This window comes from Fistularia commersonii, chromosome 19 (genome assembly GCF_037954325.1).
Source record: "Fistularia commersonii isolate RoL2024-O1a breed Wild chromosome 19, RoL_Fcom_v1.0, whole genome shotgun sequence".
NCBI lineage: Eukaryota > Metazoa > Chordata > Actinopteri > Syngnathiformes > Fistulariidae > Fistularia > Fistularia commersonii.
In genome coordinates, this window is record NC_141302.1 from 3712615 (window position 1) to 3735148 (window position 22534).

The 22534-nt window shown below is 43.0% G+C and overlaps 1 protein-coding gene across 3 annotated transcripts; it reads right to left on the reverse strand.

Annotated features, from left to right (window-relative positions):
* Nucleotides 1–478: 478 nt before the first annotated feature.
* On the reverse strand, nt 479–22006 carry ntn5 (netrin 5). 3 transcript variants are annotated; one of them, XM_086166369.1, is made up of 7 exons: nt 21945–22006; nt 12445–13892; nt 9903–10091; nt 6491–6640; nt 3602–3652; nt 2512–2592; nt 479–1726 (listed from the first exon to the last, which is right to left on the reverse strand). In XM_086166369.1, the coding sequence occupies exons 2-7, from the start codon at nt 13880–13882 to the stop codon at nt 1152–1154; spliced, it is 2484 nt and encodes an 827-aa protein (XP_086022495.1). In that variant the 5' UTR covers nt 13883–13892; nt 21945–22006; the 3' UTR covers nt 479–1151. The 3 variants fall into 3 exon arrangements, with proteins under 3 accessions (XP_086022495.1, XP_086022496.1, XP_086022494.1); XM_086166370.1 differs by lacking the exon at nt 21945–22006 and adding an exon at nt 15065–15127; XM_086166368.1 differs by lacking the exon at nt 21945–22006 and adding an exon at nt 13974–14303.
* Between the last annotated feature and the right edge of the window lie 528 nt (nt 22007–22534).

The following is a 22534-nucleotide window of genomic DNA, read 5'->3' on the forward strand; positions in this document are numbered from 1 at the left end:
AGAAGCTCTCGCATCTGTCCTGGAGGGTTTCCCCCCCCACGAGACGCGACGCCTCGGCTCCCAAATGGAAGCGAAAGTAATGAGGACCCGTCGGGCCGGCGCTTTCGGAGATCCGAATCTGGGCTCCTGGCCGTTTGTCGGAGGATTCTTTTACGATTAGGAAACGGCCTGGTTCGGTCTCTGTGTCAGCTGGCCGGAGAAAGCAGATTGCAGATAGTGTCAGTTTCCCCCAAATATTTTACGGTGTGGAAAGACAATGTGTGTGTGTGTGTGTGTGTGTGCACATACGTACATTTCCAGTTTATGACAACCACAATGTCAATTCTGACGTCGTGCAGACATAGAAGGTTTCGCATGGATTCAGATCGTTTCTTTATCTTTTTCGTTTTCTTAATCCTTTCCACAAATTCGAAAAAAAACGGAGCTCTGCAAGTTCTCGATTCTTCATTCGACGATGGAAACTAAAATAAAAAATGTGTTTCGACAGAAAACACTTGTTTTTATTCCAAAAGAGCAAAATCACCCAGTGTTTGGGCTTTGATTACATTTTGTGCATCAAATGTGAGGTAGAATAAATATGCACGTTCTGTACTTTATTTAGAAAGTAGTTTTTTTTTTTTTTTCCTTTCGTGAGAGATTTAGTAAAGTAATCTAAGAATAAATACAACTCAAAATATCATTAAAAAAAAAAAAAAGGAAAAAAAACATTTCGTCTTAAATGTCAAAATCCGGTCAGACTTTTATATTTCCGAGAAAAAAATAGAAAAGTCTCATAACTTATGTTTCATATAGAACTAATTCAGTGTTTTCTGTTTTTATTTTTCAATGTTATTCTGGAGGGAGGAGAAGAGTGGCGTCGGGTAATGTAAGAAAATCCTGTTTTGGGGGATTTTGGGGAACTTGACATGTTTTTCTTCACATTTTCAAAGCACCATTTGATCACAGGAGAACAGTGTGTGTGTGTGTGTGTGTGTTTTTCTTTTACACTTTAACAATCTGTCTATGGAATCTCACTTGCAAAAACAAAAGAATAAAAAATATATATATATATATTTATAAAGAGCGTGTTTATCTCCGGGTCCAGAGTTCTGACTGTAAAAATCAAGTCGGGAGCGACGATCCCTTTTCTGTTTGTGTGTGTTTTATGTCAATCACGTGATGACGTCTGCAGGGGTCACAGGGGTCGCGGGGGTCACGGGGGTCGCGGGGGTCACCTCAGTGGAATTAGACTCTCTATGAGTGTGTGTGTGTGATACCACTAAAGGGCGAGTGTCTTCCTGGTTCCCGGCACGCGCGTCGGCACGCTTGGGCGCGGCGTCCGTCTCCGTCAGCAGGTGAGGGGGGACGTAACCGGACTGGGGTTTGGACGGACGGTTTTCGGGGGACTTTTTGGGACAGCGACCCCTCTTGTCCTGCCCCCGAAAGCCCCTGAGTTTGGGGCTCCAGTGTTCCCGCCACTGGAGAGCCAAGGTGGAGCGGTCCGCCACCAGGCGTCTCTCCTCCGGGGCCCAGCCCCGCTCCCCCTCCTCGGCGCCGATCAGGAGGAAGGTCCGGCCCACCTGGAGGGCCGGGCAGCCGCAGCCGAGGTCGCGGTCGGGGACCCAGAGGGACTGGGGGCCCCTTCGGACCCGGGAGTTGGAGCCGCTCCGGAAGACGGTCTGCACCGAGATGGAGAACTGCCACCAGGGACCCGAACGCTCCATCCCTCTCACGTGCACCTTCAGTACTGACACACAATGTGCGAAACACTTTAATAAATGGCGCAAACGCCGTTACATGAAAAAAAAAAAATTAATACCATAAATCGTTTTTTCTTTTATCCAGGACTGCACATTATTTTAATAATGTGCAAAATTAATAACATAATTTGACTACTGTTCGGCTCAGATTTTGTAATCGTGTTGCATGGTTGCATCCACGCGTGATTGGAAATTTTATACGTGATTTTTTTTTTTTTTTTTTTCTCATATTAGTTATTTGCAAAACAAGGGCTATGATTAAAAATCAGTTTCCTAAACTTTCCGGTAAACAAAATCTGTGAATTAGTTCCCCCACATTTCCACAAATTTGCCTACAAGTCAGAATAAGTTTGTCATACGCTCACGGGCGAGGGGGGTTTCCTTACACATACTGCAACACATATATGAATAATAATAAAATGAGAAGTGATGAGTGGGTCACGGATCTCATAATATATGCAGAAACAAAAACTGAGTTTTGGAACCACTAGATTTTTTTTTTTTTTAAAACCACCAATTATTTCCCCCAAATTAGCCCACAAGTCAGAATAAAAGTTTTTTTCCAGCGCTCACGGCCGAGGGAGGTTCCCTTTTACATACTTGAACACATATGTGAATAATATTGAACGATTTTTAGAGCAACTGAAGAATGAGAGGCGATGAGTGGGTCACAGATCTCACCATCAACAAAAAAATGTTTGTTTTTTTTTTAATGATCTGCAATTCATAATCACCCCCAGGCGGGAGCGATATTCGAGTTTACGACACCTACCGTAGTCTTTGAGACAGTACGTATCCAGGTTCATCCTGACTTTAACCTGAGATGGCTGGCAGTATGACACACACTCCTCCGCTGGGAGAGGGAGATAGAGACAGAGGGAGGATGGAGGGGGGTTGGGGTGTCATCGAACGACAGGATATCATGTCATGGCGAGCATATCAGCACATGTCTTTCCCCCTAATTACAATATGGCCGGTTGTATTTGTCATCACAGTATCCCGTGTCTAACAGATGACTCTGCAGCAGGTGGGACGTTCCCCGGGTCGCCACTAGGGGGCGCTGTTTCACCGCTGCAAGGGACCTCCGCCCCGTCTGGTTTTGTGCTTTCGGAGATACTTTGTCGGGCGCTCCGCAACTTTGCGGGTGCAGATGTAAGGGCTTACAGGAAGACCCGTGCCATCAATCAGATGAACTGTTAAAAGCAAAGGTAAATAGCCGCGATCTATCAGCCGCGATGTAAGTACAACCATTCGATTCCACTCGCTGTTGCACTTACAGTCACTTATGTGAAAAGTATCTGCGCTTGATAGAAATAAGATGTTCCTCATTGTGATCTGTCCGATAAAGGATTTGGGAAAGTCTTCCGACGACTAAACTACAAAAGGATCTGAAATGTGACTGTCACGGAGACTTAACAATGCCAACAACGTGACGTGTAAGAATACAGCAAGATTAAACGCAGGAGTTAATGTTAATACACTCAAGGAATGTGTTTTTCATATCTGGTCTTTTAACCCTGTATGTCTTTTACTCTCTTAATTAGACACATACATGACACGAATATTACATTTCAATGAAATATATAAAGGAGAGTCTAAATATATGAGCGTCGACTTAATATTTGCTTAAAAAAATGCTGGTATTTTTTTTTTTTTTTTGCTACACAAAAAAAATACTATGTACTGGTCAAGAATACAAAAAGTCATGTATGATACATACATAAATAAGAATCTGAGTGATTTTTTTTTTTTTTTTTTTTTTTCATTTCTGTACATTTTCAGATTGTGTGTGTTTATATACAAACAGATCCGCTATCTCACACTGCGGACATCCAACGTGTTTTCCACCTGGATCCACTCACCGACGCTGTACTGTGGCTGGAACATTGGGGTCGGAGCGACCTCGGGAATTCCTGGAAAAAAAAAAACAAAAAAAAAAAACAGTTCCAAACAGCTGACAAGGACAGATATACTGAGGAGCTTCAGCCTACCTACAAAAGCTGGCATGTTGTGTGTGTGTGTGTGTGTGTGTGTGTGTGTGTTATATGCATGCCAGGTCTGAATGCCTCCTAGTGCGCGAGGCATGCCCACACAGAAGACAAGTGTCAAAACCAATGTGTGTGTGGTCCTTTTATGGCACACACACACACACACACACACACACACACACATTCACACATGCCGTGATGCTCACACCCACCCATACACACCGACACAAACTTTACTTTTGCTATTTCAACAATCTCAGCCCATTGCTTGTTTAATGGTTTAGTCTAAAATGATGAACAGAGTCTAATAAAGTTTGCCCGATGTCTCTGAGTGTGTGTGCGTGTGTGTGTGTGTGTGTGTGTGAAAAAATCCATACGCTACGCAGACCCCTTGTAAAAGAGTGTGTCTGACAGCTCAGCCATATATTTCCAGACTCGGCCGGTGACACCCAACACCCCCTCCCAGCTGACCGTCCCCAAGGAGGGTGGTCTGCATCCAGCGACCGAAAGGTCACAATCAAGGAGCGAAGGTCGCTTTTGGGAGAAGAGCAAGGCGGCATTACTGTTTTTAACGACAACAAAACAAAAAAAAATGGTGAAATTTCTCCGGGTGTTTGCATCCGCGTTGGGAAAAGGGAGATACGACAGCAGGCGGATTCGGAAAAACGAAGTGTTTTTTTTTTTTTCTTCGTCGTTTGTAGCCGTATATCACGGACATGAAACGTAAATAAATCAGAAATCAAACCAGGAAATGCTCTTTACTTTTGGAACGTGCGTGAAAGATATCATTACATTATTGCCGACGGGAAATATTTTCAGTTAAGCAATTAAAAGTGACATTTATGAGAATTCTGGTTGGCGTAACAGTCGGTGCAATTTGAACAGCGAGGTTCGGGTCTCACTGTAAAAAAAAAAAAAAACTAGAGAAAACGTGACGTGTGTGAAATTTTGGGCGATAACGTAGAAAATGTGAGCTCATTTTATTTCTTTAAAAACCTATTTTCCGAGACGTGCTTCATCCCAGAGGGCGGTTCTCATTCCGGCACCGACGACTGCAGGACAAGCAGTGTAAAATAAATGGATAGAAGCGCGGTTAGATATGCTTCCTTCGATTTGTGATGCTTCTTTTAATAGCGTGACGGCGGCGGCGGCTAACTTTTTGTCTAATGATAGGAGAGGCCGGGAGATGCTATACATAGCCCGAGATGGTCGGACAGGAAAAACAAACAAGGTTTACTTTCACTCCGTCCTTTTGCAGAGAGAGTTATGAGTCTGGTCCCGGTGATGGGGCTGCGCTTCCAGCCTCGTAACAGGTGCAAAGTTCACCCGTAGACTTTAACGTGTGAACAAAAGCCACCGTGACGTCACCGAGCAGTTTGCCGACTACTGTTCTGTGACCTCTTGTGTAGCATCGCCGCGAACCGCAAGATGTCAGAGGCGGATTTTTTCATAAATCTCTGCGCAAACCCATCACGTATTCGATTTTAACGCTTAAATATTCCTGAGAAAAGGAACCAAACGGGAAATGCTCTTGCTGATCCGCTGTCACGCGTCCAAGGATTGATACAAGCTTTTTGTCTACCGAAATAAAGTGTGTCTGTGAGTGTGTATTTATATATACATACATGTGTATGTGTATACGCCTATATACATATATATGCTTAAAATACCACTTTTTTATTATCATTTCAATATTTAAAAGGAGTTTGTCGCTTTTATTCTTTTTATTTTCATTCTTCCTTTTAAATCTGAATTGTATGTACAGTGTCCTTGAGTGTTGAGTAAAGTGGCTTAAATATAATGTATTACTATTATTATATTGTTGTTGTCGTCATTATTATTATTATTATCATTATTGTTATTATTGCTGTTGTTGTTGCTATTATTATTATTATTATTATTATTGTTATTATTGCTGTTGTTGTTGCTATTATCATTATTATTATTATTAATTATTATTATTGTTATTATTATTATTATTATTATTTATCATTATCATTATTATTATTATTATTATTATTATTATTGTTAGCCATAGAAAAAAAAAAAACAACATCATAAAATAGACATTCTGTGTCTTACTCTTTAAATGATCATATTACTATAATCTAGTTTTTTGTAAATAAACGGAGATGCCCCCTGATGGCCATTAGAGAGAAAATAAGATAAAGATCTTCGATTCCTGCGACCACGAGGCTCCTTCCACTCCTTCATGTGATCTCGCCGGCGCCGCCGTCGGCGTCGGCTCCTTCTTTCACCTGATTGGTCCTCGCACGGCGTCAGCGCCCCTCATGCCGGCACCGATAAGATTAGCTCGGGAAGTACGGGCGGATTAACACTCCGGGACGGGGGTCGGGTGCCGGACAGTCACGGAGACGCGAGCGGTGACAATCCACTTGATTCCCCCGCTGATCCCAGATCAGCCGGAGATGAGGTTTCCCCGCGGCGGCCGGCTCAAGTTAACGCTGCTATGGAAACCATCTCCAGGGGACGACGAAAAGGGGACATGCGGAGAGACGGGGCCAAATTAGCCCAGGCAGCGGCGGCCTCTTTTATACTGAGCTGTTTGATAAAGACTTTGAGTGCTCGATAGGAAGTATAATCCATTTAGGCCGAGAGTAAATGACAATGAAGGTGACACGAAAAGGTCAATAACCGTCATCGGCGGGCGCGATGGAGAGACGGAGCTCCCATGCGGGATGAACCCTATCCCAGATATGACGTAAGCCGTGTAGAAATATAGACGGAGGGCGAGCGTCTTACGGATGCAGGGCCGAAGAGGGGAGCGGCCCTGTTTGAATCCCGGAGCGCAGCGGTTGCACCTGAGGCCCATCACGCCTTCCCGGCACAAACACTGACCCGACGTCTGGTTACACCAGCGACCCACGGCGCCCAGCGGATGGCACTGACACGCTGGAAAGAGAAAAAGAGGGTTATATTTCATTTTAAAGCAGCGGCGGTCCATGCTACATTTCACAGCTGAGCATATTTTGCAAAAGGGGTTTATTATGTGTTATTTACGGCGTTCGCCGCTGCAGAGGCGGCGAGGACGGCGCCCGCCCTCAACACGGGCCGTTTCGACACGATTAAAGAACTCGTTCCACCCGACTGCAATCACACTCGTCTTCTTTCTTCTGTGCAATAAATCTTTTACCGTACAACAACCCCTACTTATACGCAAAATTACTACATGTAATCATATACACGTACTTGTAAAAACACATGCAATATAATATTAATAATATATTATATGTGTTAATAATATACTTTACCATTTATTTTATTTTTTAAATTTTACTATCTTTTATTATTTTATTTATCTTTATTTTTATATGTTTATTTGGATTTTTATTTGATTTTATTTTTTTATTTGCCATTTTATTCTTTATTTTTTTTCTTATTCTTTTATTCTTTATTTTATTCTTATTTTTAGATAAATTCCATTTTGATTCTTCCCCGCTTGATTCTGTAGCAGGAGCTGCTTTCAACAAAAAGCAATCAATAAACTATTCTGATTCTTTTTTTGTCTTTTTCTTCTTTTCTTTTTTCCACCGCCCATTTAAACTGCGCTCATCCTTGCATTTGCACACCAAACGGCACTAAAATGTCTTTTTGCACTGCCAACACTGCTCATATTTAGAATAATGTTTACACAATAATTATTTCTTATTAATACATATCTAAATGCACTTTTTGTCCTTCCGTGAGCCTAAATACTGTTAAATTCTGCCCTTGTTTTCAGGTAGCACAGCTGTTGTTCTCGGCGTTGGATTGTTGATTTCCCTGCTGTTTTTATTCCTTTTGTTGATTCGAGCAGCGGCCGACCTTGTAATTGTAATCCTGCATCTTCTTTTCCAGACTTCCGCAATAAACAGATTTATTGAATACCAATTACATCTGGTTTTACGCTGCCTCTCCGGGATGTAAGAAACGAGGGTTCTCGGCCGCGGATCTCCGTTAAAAAGGGTCCCGATTGTTGGAAACGTGTGTGCGGAGTTTGAGAAAATAGGTGCGTAAATTGAGTTCAGCTGGGTTTCGGTTGAGCGGCGACTAGTTTGGACCAAGCGGAAGGAGGATCTGACCGTTTTGCCGTCGGCGTCGGGGGTCAAGACGCGACGCAAACCTCGTTTCGATCCTCGAGTCACCCCCCTCCTCTCCCTGCTTTATCGCCATTCCATCGCTTCGCCCCGTTCGCCGGTGCGCGTATGTTACTCCCTCCCTACTTTATTTGATTTCGGGATCTCCCTTTGATATTTCGCCCGGATTCCTCTTCGCTTTCCGCGGGGCCAAATTGGATTTACATGCTTTTGGACGAGTCCTGCTTCTAATCGAGGAAAACGTCAACAGACCGACTCGGGAGGGCGGAGACGTCACGCTACATTTCGACCCGAGTGTTCGCGGTTTCGATAAAGATTCGGAGGAATCGGCCCTTTTCCGATGCCGGGGAAGAAAACTCTCGTGGGTTCGGGTGCGAAGAAAGAAATGGAAATATGGCTTGATGATAAACTAAAGCGGATAGGCGTCCGTATCGAACAACTACGTTTCTTTGTTGAACTGCAATATTTTAATATCTATATCTTAAAGCATCTGCGGTGCCAGATTGGGCAAGATTACAAGGACCATCCATCAAATTTAATTCTGCACGACAGCAGGCATTTGTCCTTGACGAGACCGCGAGGCCTCTGCTCATCTGTTTTGTTTTCATTGTGCTGATGGGTAGAAACAAAAAAAATAAAAAAATAAAAAATAAATGTATTCCAACAGAACATCTGATTGCAAGTGATTTTCTCAGTTTGGAAAATAATCAAAACAGAAAAAAAAAAAAAAAGCAAAAAGGAGGGAAAACTGACAAAGATGTCCCCACCCAGGAACCCCCCCCCCCACTCCTCCCATTTTTTTAATAAAAGAAAGGAAGACGCACATAAATCTCATTTTAAAGACAACAGACAGCCAAACCCAACTAGCCGCTGCTGTTTAACGTCTTCCGCCTGGGTTTTTCACGGCTCCCGCAGCAAAAATACGTTATGAACCTCCACTATTTTGGGCTGAGACCCCCCATGGGAGGAGTCGGAGGGAGAGCGAGGAAGCCACACTCCAGCGGCTCGCTTCACACTCCAGTAATGTTTACACAAACCCTTAAGAGTCCAAATAACCGGAGTGGCCGAAATGAATGATTGGCCTCCGATGGGCGATCGGCTGCGACGCGGCTTCAATAAATTACAGCTTTCACGCCAAACTATTTGGTGGAAAAACTTGCACTTTCATTTTGTTCCCAAAGCGATGAAATGAAGTCACGTTTGATTGCGATTTTTTTATCCCCTGCGTGCGCGTTTCTCCCCCCAGGAAGCCCATTAACTCTGGATATATCGCTCCCACGGACGAGCTTTAACACGAGCGCGCCGCGGTCGCTTAGGACATGTGACTAGTCAGAGGTCAGAGGTCACGGCAGATGCCAACCAGCGGTAATGATGGGGCTACAGGTGGAAGCACAGTCAGGGTTATATTTTCTGTCTGAGAAAATTAGAATATTGCGATAAAGTTCTTTATCTTCTGTAATGCAATTACAAAAACTAAAATATCATCCATTCTGGATTCAACTGAAATATTGCAAGCCTTTTATTATTTTAATATCGCTGATTATGGCTTACATCTTAAGAAAACTCCAAAATCTTATCTCAAAATATTAGAAAATCATGAAAAAGTCATTTTTGTTTTTCACAATATTTCAATTTTCTGAGACAGTCCTGTATGTATGTGTGTGTGTGTGTGTGTGTGTGTGTGTGTCGTCCATTCTCGGGATGTAACTACCCAATAAACACTTCGCTCCACTTGGACGGAGACGGTGTTGCCGTGTAAACACAATCAGACTTAAACTATTCATCTCTCGGAAAAGCAGAAAGTATCAGTTGTCAAAGAGGTCTTGCAGCCTCTTTGTGCAAAAACAAAAACGTTTCCTGTGACTCATTAAAACGTTCCAACGGGGCAGTAAATAATCCGGTCCAAAAATTAAGAATTATATAGTTTCATTATAGTAGTTCAGATATCAAAAACACACGCTTTTATGTCATTTTCTCTGTGGGGAATTTTTGAAATTCAATTTTCAGGCTGGTCAGTGTTGAGCTGAACACCACACACACACACACACACACACACACACACAGGTGAAGGTACTAACGTTGGCAGGCCTTGCGGTGGTGGATGGGTTTGCTGTGGTCCCGCGTGTATCCGTTCTGGCAGTACTGGCAGTGGCGTCCGGCGGTGTGGTGACGACACTTCTGACACACGCCGCCGCTGCGCCGCCCCGACTGCTGGAACACCTCCATGCTGAAACGGCACTTGTTGGAGTGGCCGTTGCACTCGCAGGCTGGGAAAAGGGAGAAAAACAATTTATGCGTAATTTGGATGCATAATTCTCAGGTCGGAGAAGCGTCTGAAAGCGGAGTAAAAATAACTTGCGGGAGTTTTTCTCTAGCGGAGAGAAAAAGCTTTATACACAATCAACAGATATATTAAATTACTATAAAATAAAATCAGACTTCTGGCTGTATGACTAACACTGCTTGCATAGACTGGATAATAATACAAAACTTGAAAAATAAAAGTATTAAAGAAATGTGCTGCATGTAGACGAGGTGGATGCATTTATATACTGCTCAAAAAAATAAAGGACTAACATTGCGTTGTTTAAATGTTACCTTTATTTTTTTGCACACTGTATATATATATACATGCATACATACATATATATATGTGTGTGTGTGTGTATGCATATATGTGTATATATATATATATATATATACTGCTCAAAAAAATAAAGGACTTACAGTGCGTTGTTTAAATGTTACCTTTATTTTTTTGCACACTGTATATATATATACATACATACATACATATATATATATGTGTGTGTGTGTGTGTGTGTGTGTGTGTGTGTATGTGTGTGCATATATGTGTATATATATATATATATATATATATATATATATACTGATCAAAAAAATAAAGGACTTACAGTGCGTTGTTTAAATGTTACCTTTATTTTTTTGCACACTGTATTTTAAGGATTTATAAGGAAAGCTGAGCGCAACTGCTATAAATCTGTTTTTACTTAGATACGCAGTGTGGGGCGCAGAGCACCTCGAGATTGTTCTATCATTTTTCACAGATAAAGCTACAGCTTGACGTCCTCGGCAAATAAGGCTTTATTCGGAAACCGTGACATATGGAGAAGTTAAATGCTGCGCAGGAAGGGATGTGGAGAAAGTGGCCCCGGAACGGAGGAGGAGGAATGAAGGAAACCAAATGGAGATGTATGACAAGAGAAAATAAGAAAAGGCAGAAAAAGGATGACTGCTTGGCGTATGTTTCTGACACTTTCAAAATTGCTGGTTTTAGTATGTCATTATATTTTTATTAGTATGCTTTCCGCAGACCACAACCCTGTATTTCATTGCGGTCATTTTTTTTTTTTTTTTTTTTTTTTTTTTACATTTTTTAACATTTAACATGGAATAGTTATGTTCTGCGAGGATAGTATTTTGAAAATAACAATAATATATAAAATAAATTAAAATAAATACTAAATAAAATAAGCGTACATGAAACATCCACGGGGGAAAAAAAGAGGTAATAATTATGCGATAAAACAATGCGATGGCTGGAATGTAAAAAAATACTATCTGCAAATTTTTCAATTTGGGGTTTTTGCATTGAATGGTGAGAAATGGGACGGCTCCACATTTTCAGTCTATCTGAAGATAATCCCGCCCTTTCTTTTGACATTAATGTCACATGACAAAACTCCTGTGTGGACAATGAAGCAAAAAGAATTGGGAAAAAAAGAAAAAACACTTATCTGCATTGTCAGTGGTAAAAATGCATGCTATGTATTTTTAAATTATAACATAGAAATATAGTCAGTGAACAATAGAATATTCTTGAATATCTTTAGCAAAAACCACACTATAATCAAATGAAAAGTTTTTTTCATTTCCGGAAAAAAGTGTTTTTTTTTAAGATAGGAAGTTTGTATTCCAGCTATCGACCAGTCCTCTTGTAAGTTAGACGTTGGTTATCCTAAAAAAATATGCTATATAACCACAACCCTGCATTGCAGTGCGATCATTTTTTTTGTTTTGTTTTTTGTTTTTTTTTTACATTTTTTAACATTTAACATCGAATAGTTATGTTGTGTGAGGATCACATTTTGAAAATAATAATAATATATAAAACAAATTAAAATACATTTAAATTAAGATAAATAACAAATATAAATAAATAAAACATCCATGGGGAAAAAAAGAGGTAATACTTAAAGGACTTGATTCTTCATTAAAAAAAAAAACGTTAGTCCTCTTGTGAGTTAGACGTTGGTTATCCTAAAAAAAATATTCTATATGACCACAACCCTGCATTGCAGTGCGATCAGTTTTTTTTTTTATTTTTTTTTTTTTTTACATTTTTTAACATTTAACATCGAATAGTTATGTTGAAAATAATAAAAAAAATATTAAACAAATTAAAGTATATTTAAATTAAAATAAATAACAAATATAAATAAATGAAGCATCCGTGGGGGGAAAAAAGAGGTTTCTTCATAAAAAAAAAAAATGGCTAGTCCTTTTCTAAGCTGGACGTTGGTTATCCCAAAAAAAATATTCTATATGAATACAAACTGGTAGTAAAAGTAGGCGGAGTTATCCTGACGTCAAACTTACCGACGCAAGGGTTCGGGTGGGTCGGCGTCGCTCGATGCCAGGGTCTGTCGAAGTAGAAATCCTCACACACGTCGCAGTCCGGGCCGGCTGTGTGATGCTCGCACACGCACGCCACCCGGCCGGCGTCGTCACGGCGACACCTGGAGGCGTGCCCGTTACACTTACACCTGCCTCCCACCTGCAGGTCCGAAAGGGCCAGAGGACTTTGGACGGGGGAGGCGACGGCCAGCTGTTGCGCAACTGGGAGATCCCTGGAGGTTTGCTTCTGGTTGTTGTTCCTCCTCTTCCTCAGTTCCTGTCCTCTCCTGCGGCGTCCCTCCACCGTCCAATCGCAGTCTCCGTCCGAGCAGGGGAACCAATCACTGCGCTCCTTCTTGCGTCCGCGGCTTCTAGCTTTTGCACTTTTCCTCGCGGGCATAAGCCTCTCGGAGTTAAAAATGTCCCCGCCCTCCTGGCTGGTCACATTGTGTCCATCTTCGTCGCGCCCCGAGCCTTTGCGAGGACCCTTCCTGCTCGATTTGTCAACTTTGTTCCTCGCGTTCATTTCGGAGACTTTCGTCGGCCTGTTAAAAAACGAAAAGGCGTTATCCGCGTCCAGCTTGGCCGCCTGCTCCGCCGGTTGCCCGGATCTCCACCTCAGAAGCCCGGTCCCTCTCTCCGGCCCGGCGCCATCGAGCCACTCCTTACCCGAACCGCCCGTTTTCAGGTTTCTAGACGCTCGGTGAAAAACCACACGCACGTCCGTCGCCGTCACCCAGTCCTGCAGCGTGGGACTGTAGTCGAAATCGGGGGAGGACGGCCGGCCGTCGAGGGTGGAGAACGCCAGCACCGTGCCGCCCCGCTGCCTCTGCAGGGGCCGGGGGTCCGAGCAGAGCGGCTCCGTTTCTTGGTGCCTGTTCTGGGCCGCCGTCCGCGAGGGCGTCCCGAAGTTCCCCAAACAGTCGGCGGAGTAATGCTGCATCGGCCTCCACGTGCGCCCATAGTCCATGGACTTGAGGATGGAGATGGACAAAGGGTCCGCCGGCTCGCCCCGATTGCAGAACTGTAAACTTATATAGGTGATTTCGAAGCGGCGACCCAAAGGCAGAGTGAGCATCCAGTCCCCGCTTTCCCCGCGACCTCCATCGGCCATCCAGCAGGTCAGGTTGTGCGGATTATGATGGTCCGTCAGGCTGGTGACGTTACCGTCATAGTCCGACCCCGGGAGCGAGCGGCTGGCATTGACCGGGACCCCGTAGGCGGCGTTGATGAACTCCGAAAGGCAGTGACGCGGGCGGCCGTCGAGGTGGTAGCAGGGATCGTGAGGCGAAGTCCAGCTCAGGGGGACGTGAGACGGGGAGGAGGAGACGACGGGCCGAGGAAGGGAAAGGAGGAGCGGCGGGAGGAAAGCTAGGAAGAGAGAGGTAGACGGGGAAGGGGAAAAGGGTCGGAACATCATGTCATCGAGCCTGCGGAAGAAAGAAGAGAGAAATTTTAGAGAAAATCTCCGATCGGTTCGGGTAAAAAACGCGACGACCGATTTAGATCACCTGCATTTCAAAAATCAGAGAAAGAAATCCAAGAGGGACCACCTGCGCCTGGATTGAAAACACGAGCGACCGCCCGGCCGCATCCCCTCCGACGTCTTCGCTTTCCTTTCTAGATGCCGGTAAAAGATCTCGTCTCGTAAAAAAATTCCGATCTCGACAGCACGGCGTCGCCCACCGGTTGACCTTGGCGGTATCGGCGTTTTTAAAAAAAAAAAAAAAAAAAAAAAAAAAAAAAAAACTCAATCCCGGATAGAGGGGAGGGTGAAGAAACCAGCGCGCACGCCGGACGAGTCGACCGGAATGACAAAAAACATGCCCGACAGCTGGGGCTAAACCCAGAGCTGGACCGCATCCATCACATTTATGGCTCCGCTTTTCAAATCGCTGCGCCGTCGGGCGAGCGAGACGCCCGAGGTGTTAGCGAGCGCAGCGGAGGCTATAAGAGAAAACACCGGGGGGACGGCGAGGAGGAAAGAAGAAGCGCCGGATTAGTCTTGAGGACGGGAGGGGATGATTTACGGATCGAAAATGCGCGTTCGTCTCGAGCCCCTATATGGATACTTCCGCCGAAAAGACAAACACGGACTTGTGTACATCCAGGGCGAACAAATCCCTTCCCGTCTCACACAGCCGGTGATGAGCGTAATTTATCCTGCTGTCGAGATCGGAGACCCACGAGCATTCGTTTTGGCATCCGGACAAAGCGAACAATGAATCTCCTTTCCCTGGAACGGGTGATTTATTGTTTTAATGGCTCACACAAAGCCCAGCAGCACATTCCAAAATACTTTTCCAAGTTTTTAGAAAATCAGAAATCGTTCGGGCGGGAGGGAGAACCCCTCCGCGTGTTAAAATCCCGTTACTTCTGAGACGCCGCTCGGACGGGACGTGCGTAAACATGCGAAAACCGAAGAAAAATGCGAGGCGCGCTCTCGAGGCGGGAAGACTTTAAAAACCGAACCCCCTGTCACGGTTTGGCGCGCAGACTTTTGTTTGCAAAGTCAGAAGGAATCAAAATCCAGGTTGCGCGCTTTTTCATATTTTTTCACGTTTTTTTTTTTTTTTTTTTTGGAGCCGGATCGCGTCATTACCTTTTTCCACAGTTTCTCAACCGCGCTCCTTCCAGACTTTCAAATCAACTTCGCTCTTCCAGCGTCATCTATCACCTGCCCCCTTCATTCTGTTCTGGGAATATTCTTAACTGCTGTGAGATTGATGACGCCCTAACAAGCGTTTGACACTGACAGCAAAGTCAGCAGGGCTGCATAAGCTGAGCCCCGTCGGAGAGGACGCCCGCCGAGAGCCTCTGCCGTCTCGTCACCCCGTTCAATTAGCCGTCGACCGAAATTCGAGGCTTCCCTCGGGGGGGAACGGCGCGAGGAAGACGAAGCCTCGTCTGCAAACCGTCGGGTCCTAAAGCGGACGCACGCTAGAAAGCGGATCCGCCGACCCGGCCTTGGACAAAAGGGGGAAGATCAGATGTATCGGTTTACCGTTTCGCGATGTTTTGACTGAGAGCGCGACGCATGCCGTGACCCCTTTTTTTTCCCCCCCCGTTGTTGCGAAACAGAACGTTAAGACGTGCTCGGAAAAAAAAAAAAAATTGAAGGTGCCAACTTTGTAGGCGTGCCAGAGAAATTAAAAGAAAAAAAACGTCTCTAGTACGGCCAAAAAAACGTCAGAATTTCAATAATGTTTTCTTCTCCGTCCGAATAAAGAATTTACACGTGGATATAAGTGGTTCAGCGTAGAGCCTGCCTGAAATGTTTATTTATGTGTTATCGAGCATTTTAAGTGAAATCAATCAAGCAAAAGTATGCGCTGGCGGCCTATTGACACTTTTAACACAGTAACACGCAAATGAAATAGATAAAATCGGTTGTAATGGGGTGAAAACCAAAACCCCGGGAGCCTTTAACGTCAGGTGTGAATCCGTGGAGGAATTCAGGAAACTGAGTGTATTCGCAAGCGGGAGAGTTACGGTGCCGTTGGCTTCAAATTTAGCCCGAGAGATGCGGAAAAATTCACTTTTAGATGCGTTTATGGTCGATATATTGGAGGCTTCCAGACCTTTTCCACCTTTTTATGCAACTCAAAAGATTGGATCGAAAAAAAATTTTTCACTCTCTTCTCTAAATTTCCATTAAAACCTTGCCTGGGGGGGAAAATTAAGATTTTTGTTTTTCCCTTTTAGCACAAGCTTGTGTTTAAAATTGAACGAGACGCTTCAGATCCACAATGCATAGGGTTGTATTTTCTATTTACAATGCATCTATTTTTTTGTATTCCGTGCAAAAGATGAACGCGATGCAGCAAGTCACCTTAAAAGGCTTGAAAATAGTCAAATTCAGACAAAATGTATATTTTGTAAAGATGACACAAACGGAAATTCCTGCACAATTTTTAAAACTAAAAGACTGTGAAGAAATGTCCCTTATATTGGAGAGGAGGGGTCTTCTGAAATTTACACACCCTGGACCCCCCATATCACTATACACACACACACACACACACACACACACACACACACACACACACACACACAACAGAGAAACACCTTTCAGCTTATTTTCTTTGTCATTATTTTGACAACATTATCGCCATTTTACAAACTGTCAGGATTATTTAATTCTTAAATGTCATGATTTTCTTCCATTATATAAAAGTTTTTTTTTTTTTTTGAATTCTCATTTCCTCCTGGCTACAGCCCGAAGGTCGCGACCTCACTTTTTGTCCGTGCATACGGAGCCCCTTGCGTTGCCGTTTCCGTACCCGACGTGCACGCCTGCACACATGAAAAATGGGAGAAATCCACTTTTTTTTCCGCACGGAAGACGGAGAAAATGAAACGCAAAGAAGATCTGGATAAAGATGGGGGACGAGGGCTGTTTTTTTTTTTTTAACATCTCCCTTGACGTGCACTTGTTCTCGTCTCTGTCACATTACGGCTAATTAAACATCGGCCATTACGGCCACTTTGATAAATGGACGTTCGTCCCAGAGAGGCCCCTGAGGTTTGTAATGCGCCCCGCCAGACCAAATCCAGAGCCTCCTCTTCCGAAACCAGATCATCTGTCTCGCGCCGCCAACATTACCCGACGGATACGGTTTCAGCGTTTTCGTTTCCCCCCCACCCACCCTCTCCTCTCTCTCTCTCTGCCGCTTTCCATAAATTCACACGGACGAAGTGTCGGAAGAACACTCGGGAGATGAGCGCAATTCCTCGTTAATGTTTCCCTCATGAGAATAACTGCAAATAATTACCATTTATAGGCTGGTTTTTACAGACACGAGTCCTTTTTCTTTTTTTTTTTTTTTTTTTTTTTTTTTTTAATAGCACGTTTTGGCTTCGAGGGCACGACGCATCAGTGAGCCGGATTTGAAAATGACTTGGGGGTCACGTCCGTCTTTCAAATAGCTTATACAGCCAAATAGTGGTATGATGAGATCAACATCTCTGGCGGGTGATCTTTAGAAGCAGCTATGCTTGGCTGGTAAGGGTCTGGAAAAATACTTGCTGACAACCTGGGGGCATGTTTACAGCTTAGTGGAAGAGAGGAGACGAGAGCCGATGTCCACGTTTATTCCATAAAGTAATGTCTTTCTTGCAAAAGTTGACGTCAGGGAGAGATCAGCGTTTTAATGGTTTAGTGCGAAAAAAAATAAATAAGACATTAAAGTAGATGATATAACGATCATTACTTTTCCTCCTCTCCCTTGGGATTTAAGGATTCGGGAGGGACGAAAGAAAGATGTCAGAAATATTCAATTCGACTTTTATCAGATGGTGGAAATAATCTTTTTTTGAAGAGGTACGACCAGACGAAGACGCCGGAGTCATTAGACGGTTTCTGAAGGGATAATGAAATTTTAAAGAATTAAGAAAAATAAAATTGGCAATAGCGTGCAGTTAATCCTGCAAATTTCAAGCTCCAGAATGTTTTTTTTTTTTTTTTTGGTGATTTCAGTTCCCTCTCGAAGAGTTTCCAGTTCTGTAACTTAAGTTTATATATATATATATATATATATATGTGTGTGAGTGTGTGTGTGTGTATCCATTTTCAGAATAAAACAGAATATATACACACATATACGTGATCGTGTATATATTCTATTTTATTTTGTACATTTTTTTGCTTCAAAAACGAAACCTGAAACAACATTTCTGCTCATTTGATTTTAGTCATATTCTTCCTTCCAAATGAAAAAATATATATATACATATTACTGCTCATTTGATAACACAGTGGTCAGTCGTATTGTCCGATAGCAAAAGTGGCTGGTTTTGTCACTGCGCTGTCGTTTCCATTTCAAAATTGAAATTTGAATGGGTTTGGCCAGAAAAGTTATAAAACATCAATTTACGCCAGAAACAATAGGACTTCCTTTTTGTTTTTGTTTCCCCTGCGTTCTTCGCTTTGCAGCTTTGCGTCTTCCGTCGCAACAACAACACGCACATCCCGTTACACACAACACATTTCTAAGGGTTGAAACATGGAGCTCGACTTAGCGGGAAGTGCTAAAGTTTTGTCGATTTTGTCTCTCCTGCTACCTGTTAAGCTTCACAGCGGGTCTGGGTAAGTTCTGGTGAGCAGATGAGCTGGATTTGGCTCGTCTTATACTCTTTAAAATTCCTCGTCATGGCCGGCAGCCCTGATGGACGCGGGTCAAATTCAAATCGCTCCGTTGCTTTCCGATGACCACCGGAGCCTAAATGTGTGCATGTGTGTCGTCCCGTTTTACAAAAATCTGTTTTGCACCGAGCTGATAGCTGCTGGAAAGATTTCCCAGGGTTGCAGCTCTGAGGAACAGAGCCTGTAAAAAGAAAAGGGGGAAAAAAAAAAAAAAAAGATCAATTATATAAGCCACTCTTCCAGCCGGTGTTTTTTTTTGAAGCTCGACTGAGGCACCTGTTGGAGCATGTTACCACGCTGACACCTTTGTTAATTTGCAATTGTCCTCAGCCGGTCAGAAATACAACCCTGAGAGGGGCTACGTATGTGCTCTGTATTCCCAAACTGCATTCCTGCGTGCACATGTGTGTTATTCCACGCTGAGCGGATTCCGCGAGCTCTGTTTTTGGGGGTAATAATCTAATTTTAGTGAGGCGGCCCGAGAGGTGGAGGCAACAGACAGCGCAAAATGGATTATCGCCGCTCGTATCTTTAGCAAAAGGCTCCCCGTCCTTCACGTTTACGCCTGCGGCCGATGGGCGGTTTGGTGCGCGGAGGGCATCCCCCGACCCCCGGGGTCATCCGGGGAGGATCTTTGCCTCCGTGTGGATTTAACACTTCAAACCGTCCCTTTTTTTAAACACCGCAGACCGAATGTCCGATCATGCTGGAAACGTGGCGACGTATAAATGATGTCAATGATTGAAAAATGTATTTTTCGCCCAATCGTTTAGGATTTAAAGCTTCTTTAGGCTTACCGATGACACCTTATATATACTGGTCGAAAAAATAAAGGGAACACTTGAACAACACAATGTAACTCCAAGTCAATCACACTTCTGTGAAATCATAGTGTCCACTCAGGAAGCAACACAGATTCATTTTGACTCGTTTTAAGGACATTACATCAAAGTTGGATCACCCTGGAGTTTGTTTTTACACTTTAATTTTGAGTGTGATACCTCATCAGACCTCCATGGGTTGATATAATTGATTTCCATTGATCGTTTTTGTGTGATTTTGTTGTCAGAACATTCAACTGTGTAAAGAGCAAAGTATTTCATAAGAATATTTCATTCATTTAGATCTAGGATGTGTTTTTTAAGTCTTCCATTTATTTTTTTGAGCAGTGTATATTTTTGAAACACTTTTTCTGATTTCAAGGAAGTGGTCATTTTTTTTTGTATTGATTTTGACCGCATTTCTACTTTTCTGCTGCTCTTTGCAAAAACACAATTCTTTTTTTTTTTTTAAATATTTATTTTCTCGCTTTTTTTTTTTTTTGTCCAGTCCTTTGCACAGGTTTTAATATTATTTCCTTTTTCTAAATTCTACAAAATTTTAACGGATGACATACCTCTACATGTCCTCCCTTAAAAAATTTTTAAAAAAATAAAGAAATCAGAAAAAATTGGCTATGATATTACAACAAAATTTTGCGGACTCTTATTTATCGACGCAAGTATGCATGGGGCATCTGAATGGGGGGCCCTTTCTGCCCGGGCCCCTATGCAGTTTTGATCCACTCCTGCATCAAAAACCCCTTAAACAAATCTTGCTTCATTTTTTTTTTTTTTTTTTTTTTTTTAAATAAGAAAACACATGTTACCCGCCTGATATTTAAAGCCCCCCCTCCGCAAACCCTGCACCCTTTACAGGCTTTCATACAAGTTGGCAAGGCCCTTTCCATGGAGGCTCCAGCTTCACATGTTGATATTGAAAAACAGATGGAAATGAAATCATTGTGATTCCATGTTGCAGTCATGCCAAAGACAACCCCGGGCATGATGGGGGAAAGAAAAAAAAAAAAAAAACAACAAAAAAAAAAACACAAAACCAAAGCTTCGAATTGTAATTGCGTGTCAATTAATTCCACATGCTGCCATACAGCTCGATTAATAACATCGGGTTTACACCGAGGTTTATAAGCGCAGAAACAAAACTGGAAGGGTTTTTTGTGCATCGTGAATTCCTCTGCCAAGGCCAGTGCGTTAAAGCAAAAAAAAAAAAAAAAGACGCTTTCGTTTAGTCCAGCGGATCTGCTGCAAAAGATTTTATGGCTTCTTGCTTGGCTCATGTTGAAACTCCTCCACAAAAGAGCTTAAAAAAAGTTGGGTTTTTTTTTGTATGTATGTATGTGTGTGTGTGTGCGACACCGCTGACAGACGGTGAAAACATAACTCCCTTTGGCGGAGGTAATAAAATAAAATAAAAAAAAAAGCTCCTATGTTTCTGTCAGACACATTATAGCGATGATGACCGTCGTATAAAAACCAAACATACGGTCTCACAAATTTAAGGCGACTGTAACATTCAAGTTTACGCCCCCGAATGCCCGTTAACACAAAATAAGGTGTGTTTTGCGCTTGCAAAAGTAGGGGGTTGTAAGGCAAAACACACACGCACGGTGTTTTGTTTTTTTTTTTTTTTTTAAATGGAGCCGAGAAAATCACTCCTCACTTGCGGGATGTTTTATCCCGGTGTCTTTGGCAGGAGCCCCGCAGCGGAGGAGCCCCGCAAAAAAAAATAAAAATAAATAACTACGTCAATTATCCGGATCTAATTGCGCTTGTTAGGGCAGAAATTTGCAGCAATCTATTTGTCTTATCTCCTCTGCTGGAAGAATAATATTTACTGTGTTTGACTATTGAGGCACGTAAAGGCGTGGGGATTTAGAGAATGAAAAATAAAAGAGAATTTAAGCGATCATTTAGTCTCGATAAAGTGTTTCTCAATTTATTCTGCCTGAATGTAATCAGTCTTCACGTTTCTTATTAAGTTTGTGGGGAAGAGAAATGACGCGCATCTGGTGCTGAGCAGATTATTTTGTTGTTTTTTTTCCAAATTTGATAAAAGTTGACATCATTTGCGTGCAAGTGCGTTAAAAAAAACGAGCCATTTCATGACCTTGCGTGCTTTTTTTTTTCTTTTCGGCCTGCTCATTTTTTTTTAATCTTTTTTTCCCTCCACGGGTGCGTTGATAAACGTCATTTTAATTCGCCATTAAAATGTGATTAAAAAAAAAAACACGTCGGCTGATGAAGAATCTCAGCAGCTCTTTCGCGCAGATACACGTTTCAAATAAATATTCGCTTCATTTTCCCCGCGGGTATTTTGGAAATAACTCCCGATTCATCTCCGCCGCTTTTTTTTTTTATTGGCAATCGATGCCAAATAGTTCACCGGTGCGTTACGTGCGTCTCAGACGAGAAAAAAAAAAGATAATTCCCCCAGAATCAGAGTGAGAAACAGCTTAAAATAATTAAAATAAAGAAGAAGAGAAATGCGCAGAGCTCACCATGTGCGTCCCAGTGACTCTCCTTCTCCGCGTTCCTTCCCGGGCAGAAAGACGCGCACCGAGTGTCCGGATGTGCAGCTGATGGTGTGTGTGTGTGTTTGTGTGTGTGTGTGTGTGAGAGAGAGAGAGGGGGGTGAGGAGGAGGAGGGGAAAGAAGGAAGGGGTGGGGGGTCCCGGTGAAGTCTCTGGATCTGTAAAGGAGGCGCGTCTCTGCGCGCAAAAAAAAAAAACCTTTACGCATGACGCGTCTCAGCCGCGAGCGGCGCGTCTGCAAAACTACGTTTTCGATCCGGAGCGAGCGGAGTTTCGACCGTGCAGAGATTTTCCTGTCAAACCAAACATCCTTTCAGACACTCCGACATCACCTAAAACTACTCCGTAAAACCCCCGAGTGTGCAAATCTCAGCTCCCTGAGACGTCGCTTCTAATATCGACGCCCCGGGATGCGGGATGGATGGTTTCTCTTGTCCAAAGTAAGGAAGATAAATCCCGCATTTTGAAAGCAACGTGGTTATAATTATATTCCAAAAACACATTTTTTGCTGCGGTACTGTCAAAACCAACAAAGCTGGCGTTTATCATGTAGCATC